Raw genomic sequence first — 13,845 nt, 5'->3', positions numbered from 1 at the left:
GCTGTGATAAATTTAATTAGATACTTAATATAGAATAATAAATTACTATTCGTTTGTTTTAATAAGTACTCATACTAAAAATAATATACAGTAGCTTTTTTAAATAATGACAGTGTGTTTTACAGCTTCAGGAATGTAAAAATCAGGCTTTATAACAATGCTTATATATATTTTGTTATAATATTATGTGGAACATGATTGTTGTATGTACCTAGTTACTACTTTACCCAAATTAGTGTAGGACTTTACTTGACTTCACTTACTTCTTCGATTGTTGCCCAATAAATTCTAAGCTAATATACATTGGGATATAATTCCTAGCCTAGGACATATTCAAAATATTTGAATTTATATTTGTATGCGATCTATCATATTTTACAGTATCTTTCTAAATATATCCTTAGTAACAAATTTTACTAATCGGCTACATGTTAAGAAGTTTTAATATTTTCTGCTCTACATAGCGCCGAGTAGATCAACAATAATTTTCGTTTTTGGTGTGTTCAATGTAGACAATTAAATCTTAGAAGCACATGAGTTGTGGGCAAGTGAGAAAAGAGAAGTGCACTAATTAACTAAAGAGAAAGCCAAATTACCTCGAGCGAGAATCGAGACTAATGAATGTTAAGAGCTAAAATCATGAAACTTAAAAGTACGATCTAAATTCTAATATATGAAAATTTATGAAACAGAATATAATTTCATATATAAAAGAAATAGTAATTAATGTTTGTGCATTTTTATATTTTAAGTTTAGTTGATAGTTAAGTAGATGATATAATAAAAACCGTTCACTGAATTTATGGTTCGTTCTTAAAAATTTGATTCTCTAAAATTTTTCTTCAGGAATTTTCCTTCTGAAACCAGTATCGGTAAAGCTCTTGGTCTTTGTAAAGTGCAGTCTAGGCGTTGTCTCTTTTATGAAATTTAAATTATTTCGCGTCGGCAACCTTTCACTCCTTACCTCGATGATAGTAGGTACATATATTACGTAAACACTAAACATTACATGTAAACTACCTAATCTAAAATTGTAATGAGAGAAATAATTTTGCTTTCGATTTTCGTATCTTTCGTTGTAATTATACTTGTCGTTCAATAGAACAAAAATATTTAAGATAAGTAAGCCAAAACTCAAAGTGACCATGGGCTGTTATCAAGAGCTGACTCACTTTCGTTTACTAATGAGGTCGTCAAAATCGAACTACATTCTTTGGATAAAGCATTTTTCGTATAGGGTATGTCACATTGATTGCAGGAAAATAATAATTTTGAGTGATTCATCTAAAATAAGATGACGCATATCTATTAATGTCTACCCAGAATTGCTCAGATTAGGTACTTGCGAATTCAGCGCGTTATTAAAAAATATATAACTACATATTAAAACTTTATTAAAATATTTCTGAAATTTCCGCTACTGCAAAATGAATTATTAATCGTAGACAAGTGGGTTCAATGTACTTTTGGACGAGAATGTAGGTAGGTATAGCATCAGCAATAGCGGTCAGTCATTACTCCTATCAATATTTTACTGCATTATTTATCTGACAGTCTTATCTTTTTATAACTACATATTGATCACTGTTATATATACATATATTTCTTGTAACGAGAACTTTTATTAATAAAAAAAAAACACTAATTTACAGCGCACTGCATTAATTATTGTTCAAACTGAATACATTTTTAATAAACATACATGGGCAATAATAATAGTTTAAAAAAACTAAAAAACACGCTTTTTATAGAAAACCGAACTAAAAAATAGAAAATTTTATCAAATTAGTGTATTGTCATCGGTCCTCAATAAATCTACAAAGTTTGAACGAAATCTGGCCGTTTAAAGTGGGTCAAAATCGCGCCCAAAGAAGTCGGTTACAAACATACAAACATACAGGTGAAGCTAATATAAAGCGTGTAAAAAGGTAATTATGTGGATCACATGTTAAAAAACAAAACAAGCGTCGTTGCTAATTTCTCTATTCGTTTTGGTTTTTTTTGTAAATAAAAAATATTTTAGTTGATGATGATAGAAGATATAATATGTACATTATAATTTATATTACATAAGTTACATCGTATTCAAGGGCATTTCCTAGAAGCAATAATTAATAAATTCTTACATCACCGCCAAATGATTTCGAATGAATGAAAATCTAATTGAAAAACTATACCACATGTTTACTATCTCAATAAGTATTTCATGTGGCATTTTCCTGGACCTGGTCCAAATGGCAGGAGCAGTGTAAATGTTTACTAGGCGTTGCTAGTTATGCCAGAAATAAACGGGAAACCATGTTGCTGAGGTAAAATTATGTGAAAAGTAGTTAGTTATTTGTATATTAAAATTTTACTGATGTTTCGTGGTGCAAAAGCAAAGAAAATTCCGCTCTATTATTTTTTGTTTGTAAATTATAGGTCAATGGTTAAAATTGGATAATGTTCATATTTCAATGTTCATGATGCTTTATTTAGTAAGTGATTATTGCAATTTTACTGTTATCGTTAAGTCGAGTCGGTCATTGACCCGCAAGCCGATAGACTTTTGTGATGTATAAACTTAGGCATAGCCTTTTTTTCAGTTGAAACTGTATCTAAAAATTATTTGGTGGTTATTTAAACGAATGACGCTGCAGTTTTGGTACTGTACCGTAACTCGTAAGTTATTAATTATATTATCAACATTGTATGCATTTTCATATAAATATCTACTCAACAACTCATATAATAATGCAGAATTTTACTGAAACTATTTTAGGTATAATGAAGATTACAAGAACAATGTTTCGAATATTTATTAATTCACGAAGAAATTTCGACAGACTGGTTAGTTTAATATCGTGTACATTAAGATAACCTATTTTGTAAACTACATACATATTATAAAATTATATTTTCAATTACCGAAGATAAAGACAAGACCAAGGGACAAAGATAATATTAAAAACCGTTTTTCATGTTATACTGCTCACAGGTATTTGTTCTAAATACTTCACCTCATCATAAAGAGCCATTTCAATTAATAATTACTGGACGCAAGCTTGGTGCTTCAAACTATATAATATGGACTCTTACCAATTAGCCAGCTGTCCTTTTGACTCACAAGGGAACGCCATACTATGACGTCATTTAATAACTGCTTACATCCATTTGAAAATTACTTTTATTATTGTCAGGCTATTCAATGAAAGCCCATGAGGCATTTCTTTTTGAGTCAAATTGCAGCCTGTTAATAATTATTATTTATAAAATATGTTTTATAAGTACAATGGTTTTATGAGTCCAATGATCCTTTTGATACAATAGTTGTTTTAAGTTTGGCCTATGTTATTAATTCGACTGACAGCGTTATTATGAAACAATGGTCATACCGAGATAACGCTACTGGACCACGTACAAAAATAAATAATGACTCATTAAGTAATTTGAACGATTTTACAACTACCCAATTACTTTTTGAAAATTCACCGATTATACTGAATATATTATGTGGTATTAGGTACCCTCAATAATTGTCAGTTTTCTTTCATAGATTTCAAAGGCAGCATTTTTTAATTTCTTTATATTCTTTATATTCTAATAAATGATTCTTTCTTTCTAAAAGCAAATCTCGATTGCAATTTTTTTGTAAAGCGGTTCTTGGTATATACCAGGTACTGCAGTAACTATGTACCTACCAAGAACTGACTTATCAATATAGGTCCATAACGGTGAGTCGTCAGATTTGTTTTTAAATGTGAACATTCCACTACATATCTAAATGTTGTTTTCATTGATATGTCACGTACGCGGTACGACGATATGCTGACACAAAGCATCAACGTCCCATTATCATATCAGCTGGGCGTCAGGATTCCTTTGTCTACACAATAGTAATTTATGCGTGAGTATTTTTCAATCCGACAGGTTTGGCCATTTCTTATATCATATTGTATGATAATATATTCAAAATTATTTATATTAAATAATTAACGATGTTTTGTTAACGACTCTACATAAATCTATTTCCTTTCATTATTGTGATCGCTTATAAACAGTGGAATCTACATAACCGTCGACCGTGTAATGTACCTAAACTATTTAAGGTTCATTGTTTAGTATATCTCTTGCCAGTTGCCTCGTATCACGGGAAATGATTTATTAATATTTATGGACAATAATCGTCGAGAGCGGATTGATATATTTACAGATCATTAAACAAGTTTAATTTATGAGTGCTAGTGTGGTAATGACAGCGAAGAAGATATCGAACGTTGAGTATCGGATTGAAGGGAAAAATTCCAATTTCCGCAAAATTGTGTGGAGCGGGCAGTCGTATAGAGCTGCCACCCCTGCAGAGCGGGGTGTGGGGTGAAGGGTGCGGGGTGCGGGGCGCGAGGCGAGTGGCGTGCGGGGGAGCGCGGGTCGGGTGCGGCTGGCGGTGCGTCGGGACTCGGGGTGAATAGCGTGTGGGGTGGCCGCGGCTGCGCGCGCCGAGCCAACCCTCCGGAGCCGAGACGCAGCATGTGTGCGACACCGACCTCCTCCCGCAACCCTCGCAGTGGAAACGGAGCGATCATTAAGCGCCCATTCACGCTGCTATACCGCCTCTATTATGGCATCTAACAGGTTAAAAGTTTCACGAGACACGATGGCTCATCATCCATTGTTGGCAGTTTATTCTTAATATAAAATGCTCACCGTTTGCTGAGCGAGCTGCAGGTGAAGTTGCCTCCTTGTTTCGAGTGTTTTCCTTTTCCTTCCCATTGTTTCCTTAAACAAATAAGAATTATTGTTGAGTATAAAGATCATCTTCAATAGTTGCTCGTTTACTGTATTTAAATAATTATTATGTAACCTGATGCATAAAATGATCATAGATAGTAATAGACACAAAGTTGGACTTAAAGTTATATTTTGAAATAAAAACAAAAATAAAAATATTTTTAGTTGGTAGGTATATACTAAATAGTAAATAGGTATGATTCAAAGGATCTTTGGGATGTTAAAAATTTGTATCATACTTAAATGTTCACAGAGTAATTTCAGTCCTTCTAATATTATATTATTTCTTTAAAGTTCTGACTTATCCTTATAATATGTAATTTTATACTCGTAGTTTTGAGCCTTAGTAAGTACCTACATACTCAAAAATTCTATCGATAAAATGCAACTTTCCATTTATCTTTCGATTTTACAGAAAGATATGGCAGATACAGTTCTTTATCTAATCTATAGTGATGTAATAAAAGTGTAAAAATGATTTTTAAAACATATGTAAGTAAAAAATACATTTAAATGTAATCAATCGAAAAAATGTTGGTCGTGTGATATTGTATATAGTTTTGTTAGGACTTGTTTTATATCAATATCGGCCGGAAATATCTCGGTACGGACTACAGATAGAGGTCTGAGGTGGGAGGCAGTTGGTCGCAGAGCGTTCCCTGAAGGATCCTTTTTGCGGCGGCCGCCCGTCGGACCGGTTAGCGAGCGTTCAACCCGGCAGACCATTCGCAAAACACCGCACAATTTTTAACAATACGCCGGACCTTCGCATATAGATGCATACGGTGGTATTTTATCTCAGTACTAACCGGCTTCAATATAAAATATAAAACTGATGCCTGTATTATCGTCGCTAGGTAAAATATGCAGATGTTTAACATGATTCTCTTACCATTTTATATTCTGATATTTTAAGTAGGTAACATTTTAGTTAAATATGTGAGTATTACATACAGATATACATACTACATATTGTTTTACCGCATTGACTCCTTACGATTGTTCATCGGAGGCGGACGAACCGACCTTGGCAGTGGCGTTGACTCTCGCACGGCCTCAAATCGTATCTAACCGTCGACGCGGCCATACTCGACAAGTATGACTTCACATGAGTATCCGCCATGTGTACGAGATAGACCCCAACATTAGACATATACCAGATGTGGCGACAAACCGAATTGCGAATCTCGCTAATAATATCTGATAGTCATCGCTCGCTTTGTTTTAGGGCCGTTGTAATTGTATTTTGGAAACGATTTATTCAACAACAGGAAAAATCGTTTTAAGACTATTTAAACACATTGTATTCAGTTTACATGCGATTTATCGACAGTGGAAAAGGACAATAACTATGGCAATGTTATTTTTAGAATTGACACAAGTGATATCTTGACTCTTGTTTAGGGGACCGATTTTAATTAGTCTGCAAATGGTTTAATAATAAATAGAATGTTTTCCTTTAAAACGCAAACAATGGATACTGTTTCGTTATACGACTAGTAACTGATTTAGTTAGGTACTTCACTGATGTGCATACATACTGTATGTGTGTACAGGTGGATTTAAATAACATATGGGCAACGTCCTTGTATTAAAACTAATTGCATGTGTATGGTATAGAGTCCACACACGTATTCCAAGATTTTTAAACTAAAACACTAGCAATTTAAAATTATAAAGACTAACCATATATGGTTAACAGCTTGCTATAAACTACCTAGGTAGTCTTGACTGAGTTACATAAAGTAGCCCGGCATGAATCATGTGAAGGCATAGAATATAGATCAACTCATTACCTTGTTACTTATCAAATATACGTATGAAATATATAACAGACACGTGTTATCTTACGGAATTTAAGTCGCATATTACACTCTTTTAGTTGCTGTTCCTGCTGTTCTTTAGAAGACAATTAACATACGGGTTTGACATGCTTTTATGAGACAAGTTGAATATAAGTGACATGACAAAAGAACGAGCTTTAAGTCAAGCATGGCGCCGAGATGTATTGAATTACTACGTGGCCTTACTCGAGTGTGCTTGCTGTGTGCCGTACAAAAGGACAACTATATTATGATACAAACAACTCAACTTTAGTAATATCGAGCGGAGTGTCTATACATTTCTAAAGTAAAGGGTTGCGTACAAACAATTTTATATTCCAGGTCCATTCATTAAATTTTATAAATCGACGATTCATAATATTTAAATAAGTTTACAATTATTTAAACAGATCATATAACTTTTCATTTTAACATTAAAATTAAGATACCTTAAGATATTTAACATTAAGATACCTTACATTTCATCTTGTCTTTAATTTTTTATCATGACTGTACAGTGCCATATGGCTTTGATGGTTGTCGTCAAAGTCGTGTACATGACCATAAAAGCTTTTAGGTTATACGACTATAAATGTCGTATGTCTGTATTAAAACAGTTTTATGAAACGAACAACTGTTTGGTTATCAAAATGACGCCATCATTCTACCTTAACATATTTGAGTACACGAAGCCATAATTACAAATGGTTTGTCGTCCTTGAACCTGATATTTTGATTCAAATATTACATAATGTAGACTGAATATAAGAAAATATATATAATACTGATTCAACAGTCTTTAAGTTGCATTAGTGAAAGCATTAAAGTATTTTTGAAATGGACAATAACTATACAATCATATCGTATCGTAATGTGAAAAATAACATTTGCAAATATAGTGGATGTATCATCGACCGGATATAGTCGTAGATTTGGTCGAAGGCGGATGTGTCGCCATTTGCATGCGTGGCGTGGTTTCGACGACAATGCGCAGAAGGGATCAGGATCGGAATATTCAATGCAAGCGAACAAGTTAAAATTTTTCGTAATAAATTCAATAAAATGTAGTCAACTAAGAAATTTGATCATGATGACCGTGCGTAAAGCCAGTACGGAAAATTAAATCTCAAGAAAAAGAAACAAATTATGCAAAGATTTTCATTTAATTGTTAATTTCCTCTATTTAAAAATAAACGACATAAAAATCTTAAAAAGAAGCTTGAACACCTTATCAAACGGAAAGTAGATAAGAGATCGTATTTCCGTTTTTACAGCTTCCCTTGATAATTTGTATTTAAACTAAAACTTAGATATCATTTAATATTTACTGTGTTCAAAATATAGAGCTAACAAATTGGTCTTCTCGATTGGGTTGATTACATACGCAAAAGATTACTGGTTTTATCTGCGAGATATGATGGTTATATCAATTTTGTTATCACCATCGGATATGAACAAAGGAAAGTAAAAGGCGTGTGTGTTATAGCGATAACTGCAACTTATTACTCCTGTTGGAAGGTAATAAGTAATAACCTATTTAATTGATTGAACTGATGATTTGTATAAGTGTTTAGTGTTCCAACAGAACTGTACTTAACGTAAAGCGATACTTTAGCTTTATTAATGTCACAGGGCAAGAACACTTGCAAATAAGCCATCTCTTTGAATTCCATGAAATATATTTTGGCTCGGGTCCAAAAAAGAGATATAAACACGATACTTCATTTAAGAAACGATAATTTTAGGTTATCTAACAAATGGGTTGTTTTATGTTCCTTGGTACACAACAAGGTCGGTGTATGTGTGTCTAGGTGAGAAGCGATTTATTTCTCCTATCGGAGAGATAGCAGTTAGGTCATATGTAGGGCGCTGGTACGGCCATGTCGGCCTCAAAGCCTGACCGGTTGCCATCTTTGGCAGAGACCGGTTTCGTAAGCATACGGGCACTTCGAACGTAACAGTATATTCTTGCTAACATTTATTATCTGAAATCTAGCACGAGATATAGGCACTTTCATGGAAGTATAAATCAGCAATACCAGCGTTCCTAGTAAATTTTACGCGGGCAATAAACAAATGAGTCAAATGGAATACATCTATTACTTCGGCGAGTTTCGCGATAGTATTAATCAGTGGATATAGGTGTAAAGGCATCCTCCCTCGCGTTGAAACTTGGTGAGTCAGAGCGCAGCCGACGGTTGCCGTCATGTAGGGCGAACGGTTGGCGTCGTCTGAATCATTGCACGCCATACTATTATGCACATATTGATGCCGCAGGTAACAGAATCGCTATTGTATGCTAGATGCCATTGTGCAGCCAAACTTTTGAGGTCCCCTAACCGATTGTTAGCGCCTTATTGTTATACTGTTCAATAGGTCGAATGTGTAGGTTTATTCGAGATTGGAACAATAATAATATCAATATGAGCATACAGATGATTGTTTAAAGAGTTCAATTTAAATTAATAGCAACATAAATAAAATTAGGTTCATAAGCACTGCTTCAGTCGAAACTCATTAGTGTGATTATTTTTAAAAGGAAGTTCGTTTATCTGGTGATACATAATTATTGTACACAGTATTAATATCCTGTTATTATTTATTGAATTTTATCCTGAACGCTCGGTTTAACGGCAAATAAATAATTTATGTTTGTGTAGTATTAATAGAATCTTATATCTACAGTAAAATGCAATGTAGTTACCAGTAGCGACATCTAGTGACATCCGAGAAAACTAATCGAGAATTCGTTGAAATTGAATTAAGAAACTACATAATTGAAATTAATTAAAATCATGCTAAAAATTATACTTTCTCAATTAAAAAAGCTATTTTAAATCGTTTAAAAGTACAAGTAATAGATATAAGTTTTATATGATTTATTTACGTCTAAGTTAAATAGATAATTTTTAATCGTAGTACTTATCATAAGATTTTGCACAGAATATAGTAAAAGGTTCTTCATTAAATTGCTTACAAAAATGTAAAGCATTTATATACATATATGATACTAGAGGTCCGCCCCGTCTTCGCTCGTGGCACATATTTCGCAATAAAAGGTAGCCAAATTTCATGCAAATTGGTTCAGTAGTTTAGGCGTGATTGAGTAACAGACAGACAGACAGAGTTACTTTCGCATTTATAATATTAGTATGGATTATAACAACAATAAGCTTCAAGAGAATATAAAAATTGTGTAATTCTCATCTCATATGGAAGAGCTCTAGAGTAAGCTCTAGAGAGGTAGAGAGATATTCAAATATGTTTTTTAAATCGTTAAATCTATTTTGTACTACTTGGTATATTGATATAGTTAAGTAGTTTGTACTTAAAAAATACATTCTTTGACATGGTAAATAAATTCTGTAAAAAGCTTTTGATTTGACTTAAAAAATGCTATGTTGTTGTAAAAATAGTAATAATTATTCTGGAGCATGAACACTATTTTAGGACACATTACTATTCATTTAAATTTTTCTTCGGTATATTAACGTAACTATATTAATACGTAAACAAGTATTAACACTGATAGCACATACATATTTCATATCAAGTTTGATTTATTCGTAATTATTTTTAGACCATTTAATAATTTTATTAGTACTTTAACTCACAGTCAGAGATCAGTAGGCGTTTTGTTTATTTTATAAGACTAGCAGATGCCACTGATGACGTGGCTTTGACGTCATATTATATTTATGTTAATTTGGGCAAGTAATTAGCAGAGGAAACAAAAAACGCGTTGAGCAAAATAACGTAATGAAAGTCATAGTTATTATTACAGGCTTAGATAAGTAAGATTTTTTGACAGAGCTACATATTTTCAATTCTATAAATAACAATTATTTCTACAAGAGCAGGAAAACTACATAATTTATAAACTGTTTGGTACTACATGCTTTTAAATCTCTAACAATAGGTTACAGGCATATATAATTCCCAGATAGGTAATAACAAAACAAATACAATGAAACCTGGTTAAGAGAGACTCTGACTGAAGAGTCCAGCAAATTTGTCACACTTATAGAGATATTCTACTTACCAAGGGTTTCAGGTATCCAGGTAGAAATAAATATCTGTCTTATTTACAGCGGTTTTATATAATTGAATAAAATAATGAACATAAAAACTGTATACGAGTTGAAAAGCAGTCATTCTATACAATAATATAACAAATGAAATCGTGATAAATCTATCGAGGAATAAATTTTTCATCAATTCTTGATTAGGTGAGTTTAATATCAGAATTTACCAATTAATAATTATCGGTTATTTTGCATTTCTATGTTACGCGTAGACTTTTCTGTTCATTAGAATTAATATAATTAATTCATTCAGTAGGAAATTCACTAGATAATGTTTCTTGCGGAACTTGTTAGGTATTCAAGATGGTAATTAATGGTGTATCCTGTTTACTGACAAAGCGCAATGATAGTTTTCTTTAACATAATGAATCACAAACTATCAACAATACCAATTGAGCTAAAGCCATAAAGCATATATGTATGTTTGTCCTTCTTTCCCGTCGCAAAGACTTTTGGTATTTGGCTTCCCAACTATTAGGCTGTTACAGGCTACCACGGATAAATATCTTATATCCATGGGAATTATCTTTGACTGCACGGGCGAAGTCGCGCGTGGAAAGATAGTAAATTATAGGGCAACTAACCTTTTCGTATTAGTAAGCTCGTGACTCTCCGTAGAGCCTCTCTGGGTGATTTTTGAAAGAATTTAGGCGTTAAATTTGGCGGTAAAGTGAGAGGCTTGCGGGCCCCCGAATTATCCCACGCTACAGGATGGTCAGCCGCCATTTTTGATGATGCTGAGATTCTGTCCAGATGTTCGATTGATGCCGGCCTGTTAAAATAAATAGGTAATAATAAATTTGAAACTTAAAGCATAGGTAATTACAATTTGGTAGTGTGAGTTTCTAGCTCGTTTGTTTTTTTTTTATATAATTTGTTTGTTTGTTGTTGTTGTGGCGTAGTAATCATTGTTCAATAGTGCTTCTGAGAGTGCAAATAATTGAATGAATTGGATATTGAGTGCCTTACCGGTGCCTTTGCCGTGGGTACCAGCCTCTCGGCGGACCACCCAGTCTCAGAAGATCAGCGCCCGTGCACACGCCGGTTGCACCCATCACGGACCCTCGACCATAACCACCCAGTGTCGCACTACTTCCTATATAAATAAACATACATTTGAATGATTTTGAACTGCCAAAAAGGAGAGGTTCGTCTGTAATTTGTACGCATGTGTGTGTTTATGTATTTTCCAGTATTTTCTCTCATAAATTATTTGTTTCTATATTTTCTATATATACAAATATATATATTTCTTATTTGTATAGGTAAGTTCTCTTCTTTTATTGTTAGTCATCATTGTTTGTTCACTTTTTCCGTGTTCAAAGGCTTTCCAACTAAGGATGATTTATTATTAATTATTCGGTGACGCATGAATGATAGAGATCTGAAGCAGTTACCGAGCAGTACATGAAAAGAATTTGTAATAGTCTAAGAATAAATTAGTAACTGAACGCTTGCCATAGCCCATTTTTGTATTGATTATTATCAAATGATTCTTATTTTCATATGAATCTCTTTCAGCTTTTACGACTAAATATTAAAAGCTATCTGTGCAAAAATTTTTATCCCCTATTGCAACCTTTTGGGATGGACTGCTTGGATTATTGAAAAAAAAAATTGTCAGATACAGGGTCAAACCCTGTATCTCCAACTAAATCAAAACCCAAGCTGCAGTTTAGCCGTGAAAGCGTCATAGAAAGAAAAAAAAAGACAGACAATTTCGCATTTATAACATGAATGGGGAAGAATGGATATAACTTTATACGAATATATTTATTTAAATCTGTAAATACTTTGAATTACTATGTTAGATTGTGTGTTATTGTTGTTACTGTAACTGAAACTATCTCCACACTATTCTAGTGATTATTTTTATACTTAATTGAGATGGTATCAAAGTTAAAATGCTGCAACACATGTACGTCCTTCTGTTGCGTAAACAGCTGGTGGTACATAATTTAGACAATACTGACCTATAGTTTGCATGGAATTCATTGTGTTATTTCTAGGTGGTCCAGTGGAATTTCTAGGTGGTGTGCGGGGTACGTCACAGCCACGCGCAAATACAGGTGTCTCCGGTAGGCTTGCCGACGTTTGTAGCTGTCCTCGACCAGAAACTTCACGGTTCTGTCTCTGTAATGTGCGGCGACGTGCCCCACTAGCACCGGTATCTAGAGGAATGAAAGTTTATCTGTTAAGATATTTTATTTTACCTCTTTAACATAATCAATAATAATAAGCAATTGATTTTTATGTAAAGAGAAGAGAACGAGTCGCATACATTATTATACTTATGATATCTTTGAAGTTTTAATTAATTTTACAGGAAATGTATACTATAATTTCTAAAATCGCTCAGATATGAGTAAAATAAATTATATTAGACCCATTCCTGGGATATTTATGCATTTCCTAAATAGTAAACGGAAAAGTATTTAGTTAGTGTAAAAATAGGTACACGAGGGGGAACGATCTGATCCCGTACTAAGCTTTCGCTTCTGTTATGGCAGCGTCTTTCCAAACTATACAAGGCCAGTACGCAACGGTGTGAAACTAATCACGTATAAATTGGAAATAACTTTTTTACAAAGTTCTTCCAATCTATACAACAGCAGTACGCAAATACTCGCGTATACTTTGTAGTGAAGTAAGTAAGAATAGCGCTCCAAAATATACAGCGCCAGTACGCATGCGGACTAATCGTGTATGTTTCGGAGTAAGCGCGGCGTCTTTCCATTGCTCGCGTTTATATTATTGTATTGCTGTTTTGAAATCTATTATTAAAATGCATGTGTATTGTGTATAATATAATGTTGCGAACTGATCGTATATTTTTTGTATCGAGGATGTTTGTGTCTTCGTTCCCGACTATACTGCACGACTTACAATTGACAATAGTGCTAAAATGTAAGAATCTAATAAGTCCAGAAGAAGACGTTTGCGAGGCGACGGAGCCCCGCTTCGCGGGGCTCCTATTTTTGTGAAGTTAAAAAAAAACACGAACCTAACCTAACCCATAGGTAACATCTGTTACCTATTTATTTTTCTAAGCTTACCTAATAATATTAATATTATTCCATATTTTACTGAATCAATCAAGAAGAATAAAAGTAGATAGATATAGCTGTACAAGTCTTTGATTGCCTATATATTTATTATTTCGCTCAAGC

General features: G+C 33.4%; 1 protein-coding gene across 5 annotated transcripts in view; it reads right to left on the bottom strand.

The window, feature by feature from the left end:
- Positions 1-13,845, bottom strand: part of LOC149490398 (uncharacterized) — a 103,819-nt gene that overhangs the window by 2,854 nt on the left and 87,120 nt on the right. For all 5 annotated transcript variants that reach the window (XM_089703809.1, XM_089703786.1, XM_089703777.1 and 2 more), the window contains 4 exons: positions 12,649-12,846; positions 11,645-11,771; positions 11,260-11,447; positions 4,684-4,755 (listed from right to left, as the gene is read on the bottom strand). In XM_089703809.1, the coding sequence (XP_089559935.1) occupies positions 4,684-4,755; positions 11,260-11,447; positions 11,645-11,771; positions 12,649-12,846 (585 nt within the window). The remainder of the gene's footprint in view (positions 1-4,683; positions 4,756-11,259; positions 11,448-11,644; positions 11,772-12,648; positions 12,847-13,845) is intronic.

Source organism: Colias philodice, chromosome 2, assembly GCF_061535455.1.
Source record: "Colias philodice isolate Cphi_HAF_F1 chromosome 2, ilColPhil1 Martin Lab GWU primary, whole genome shotgun sequence".
Lineage (NCBI taxonomy): Eukaryota > Metazoa > Arthropoda > Insecta > Lepidoptera > Pieridae > Colias > Colias philodice.
This window is presented reverse-complemented; position numbering and strand designations above follow the sequence as displayed.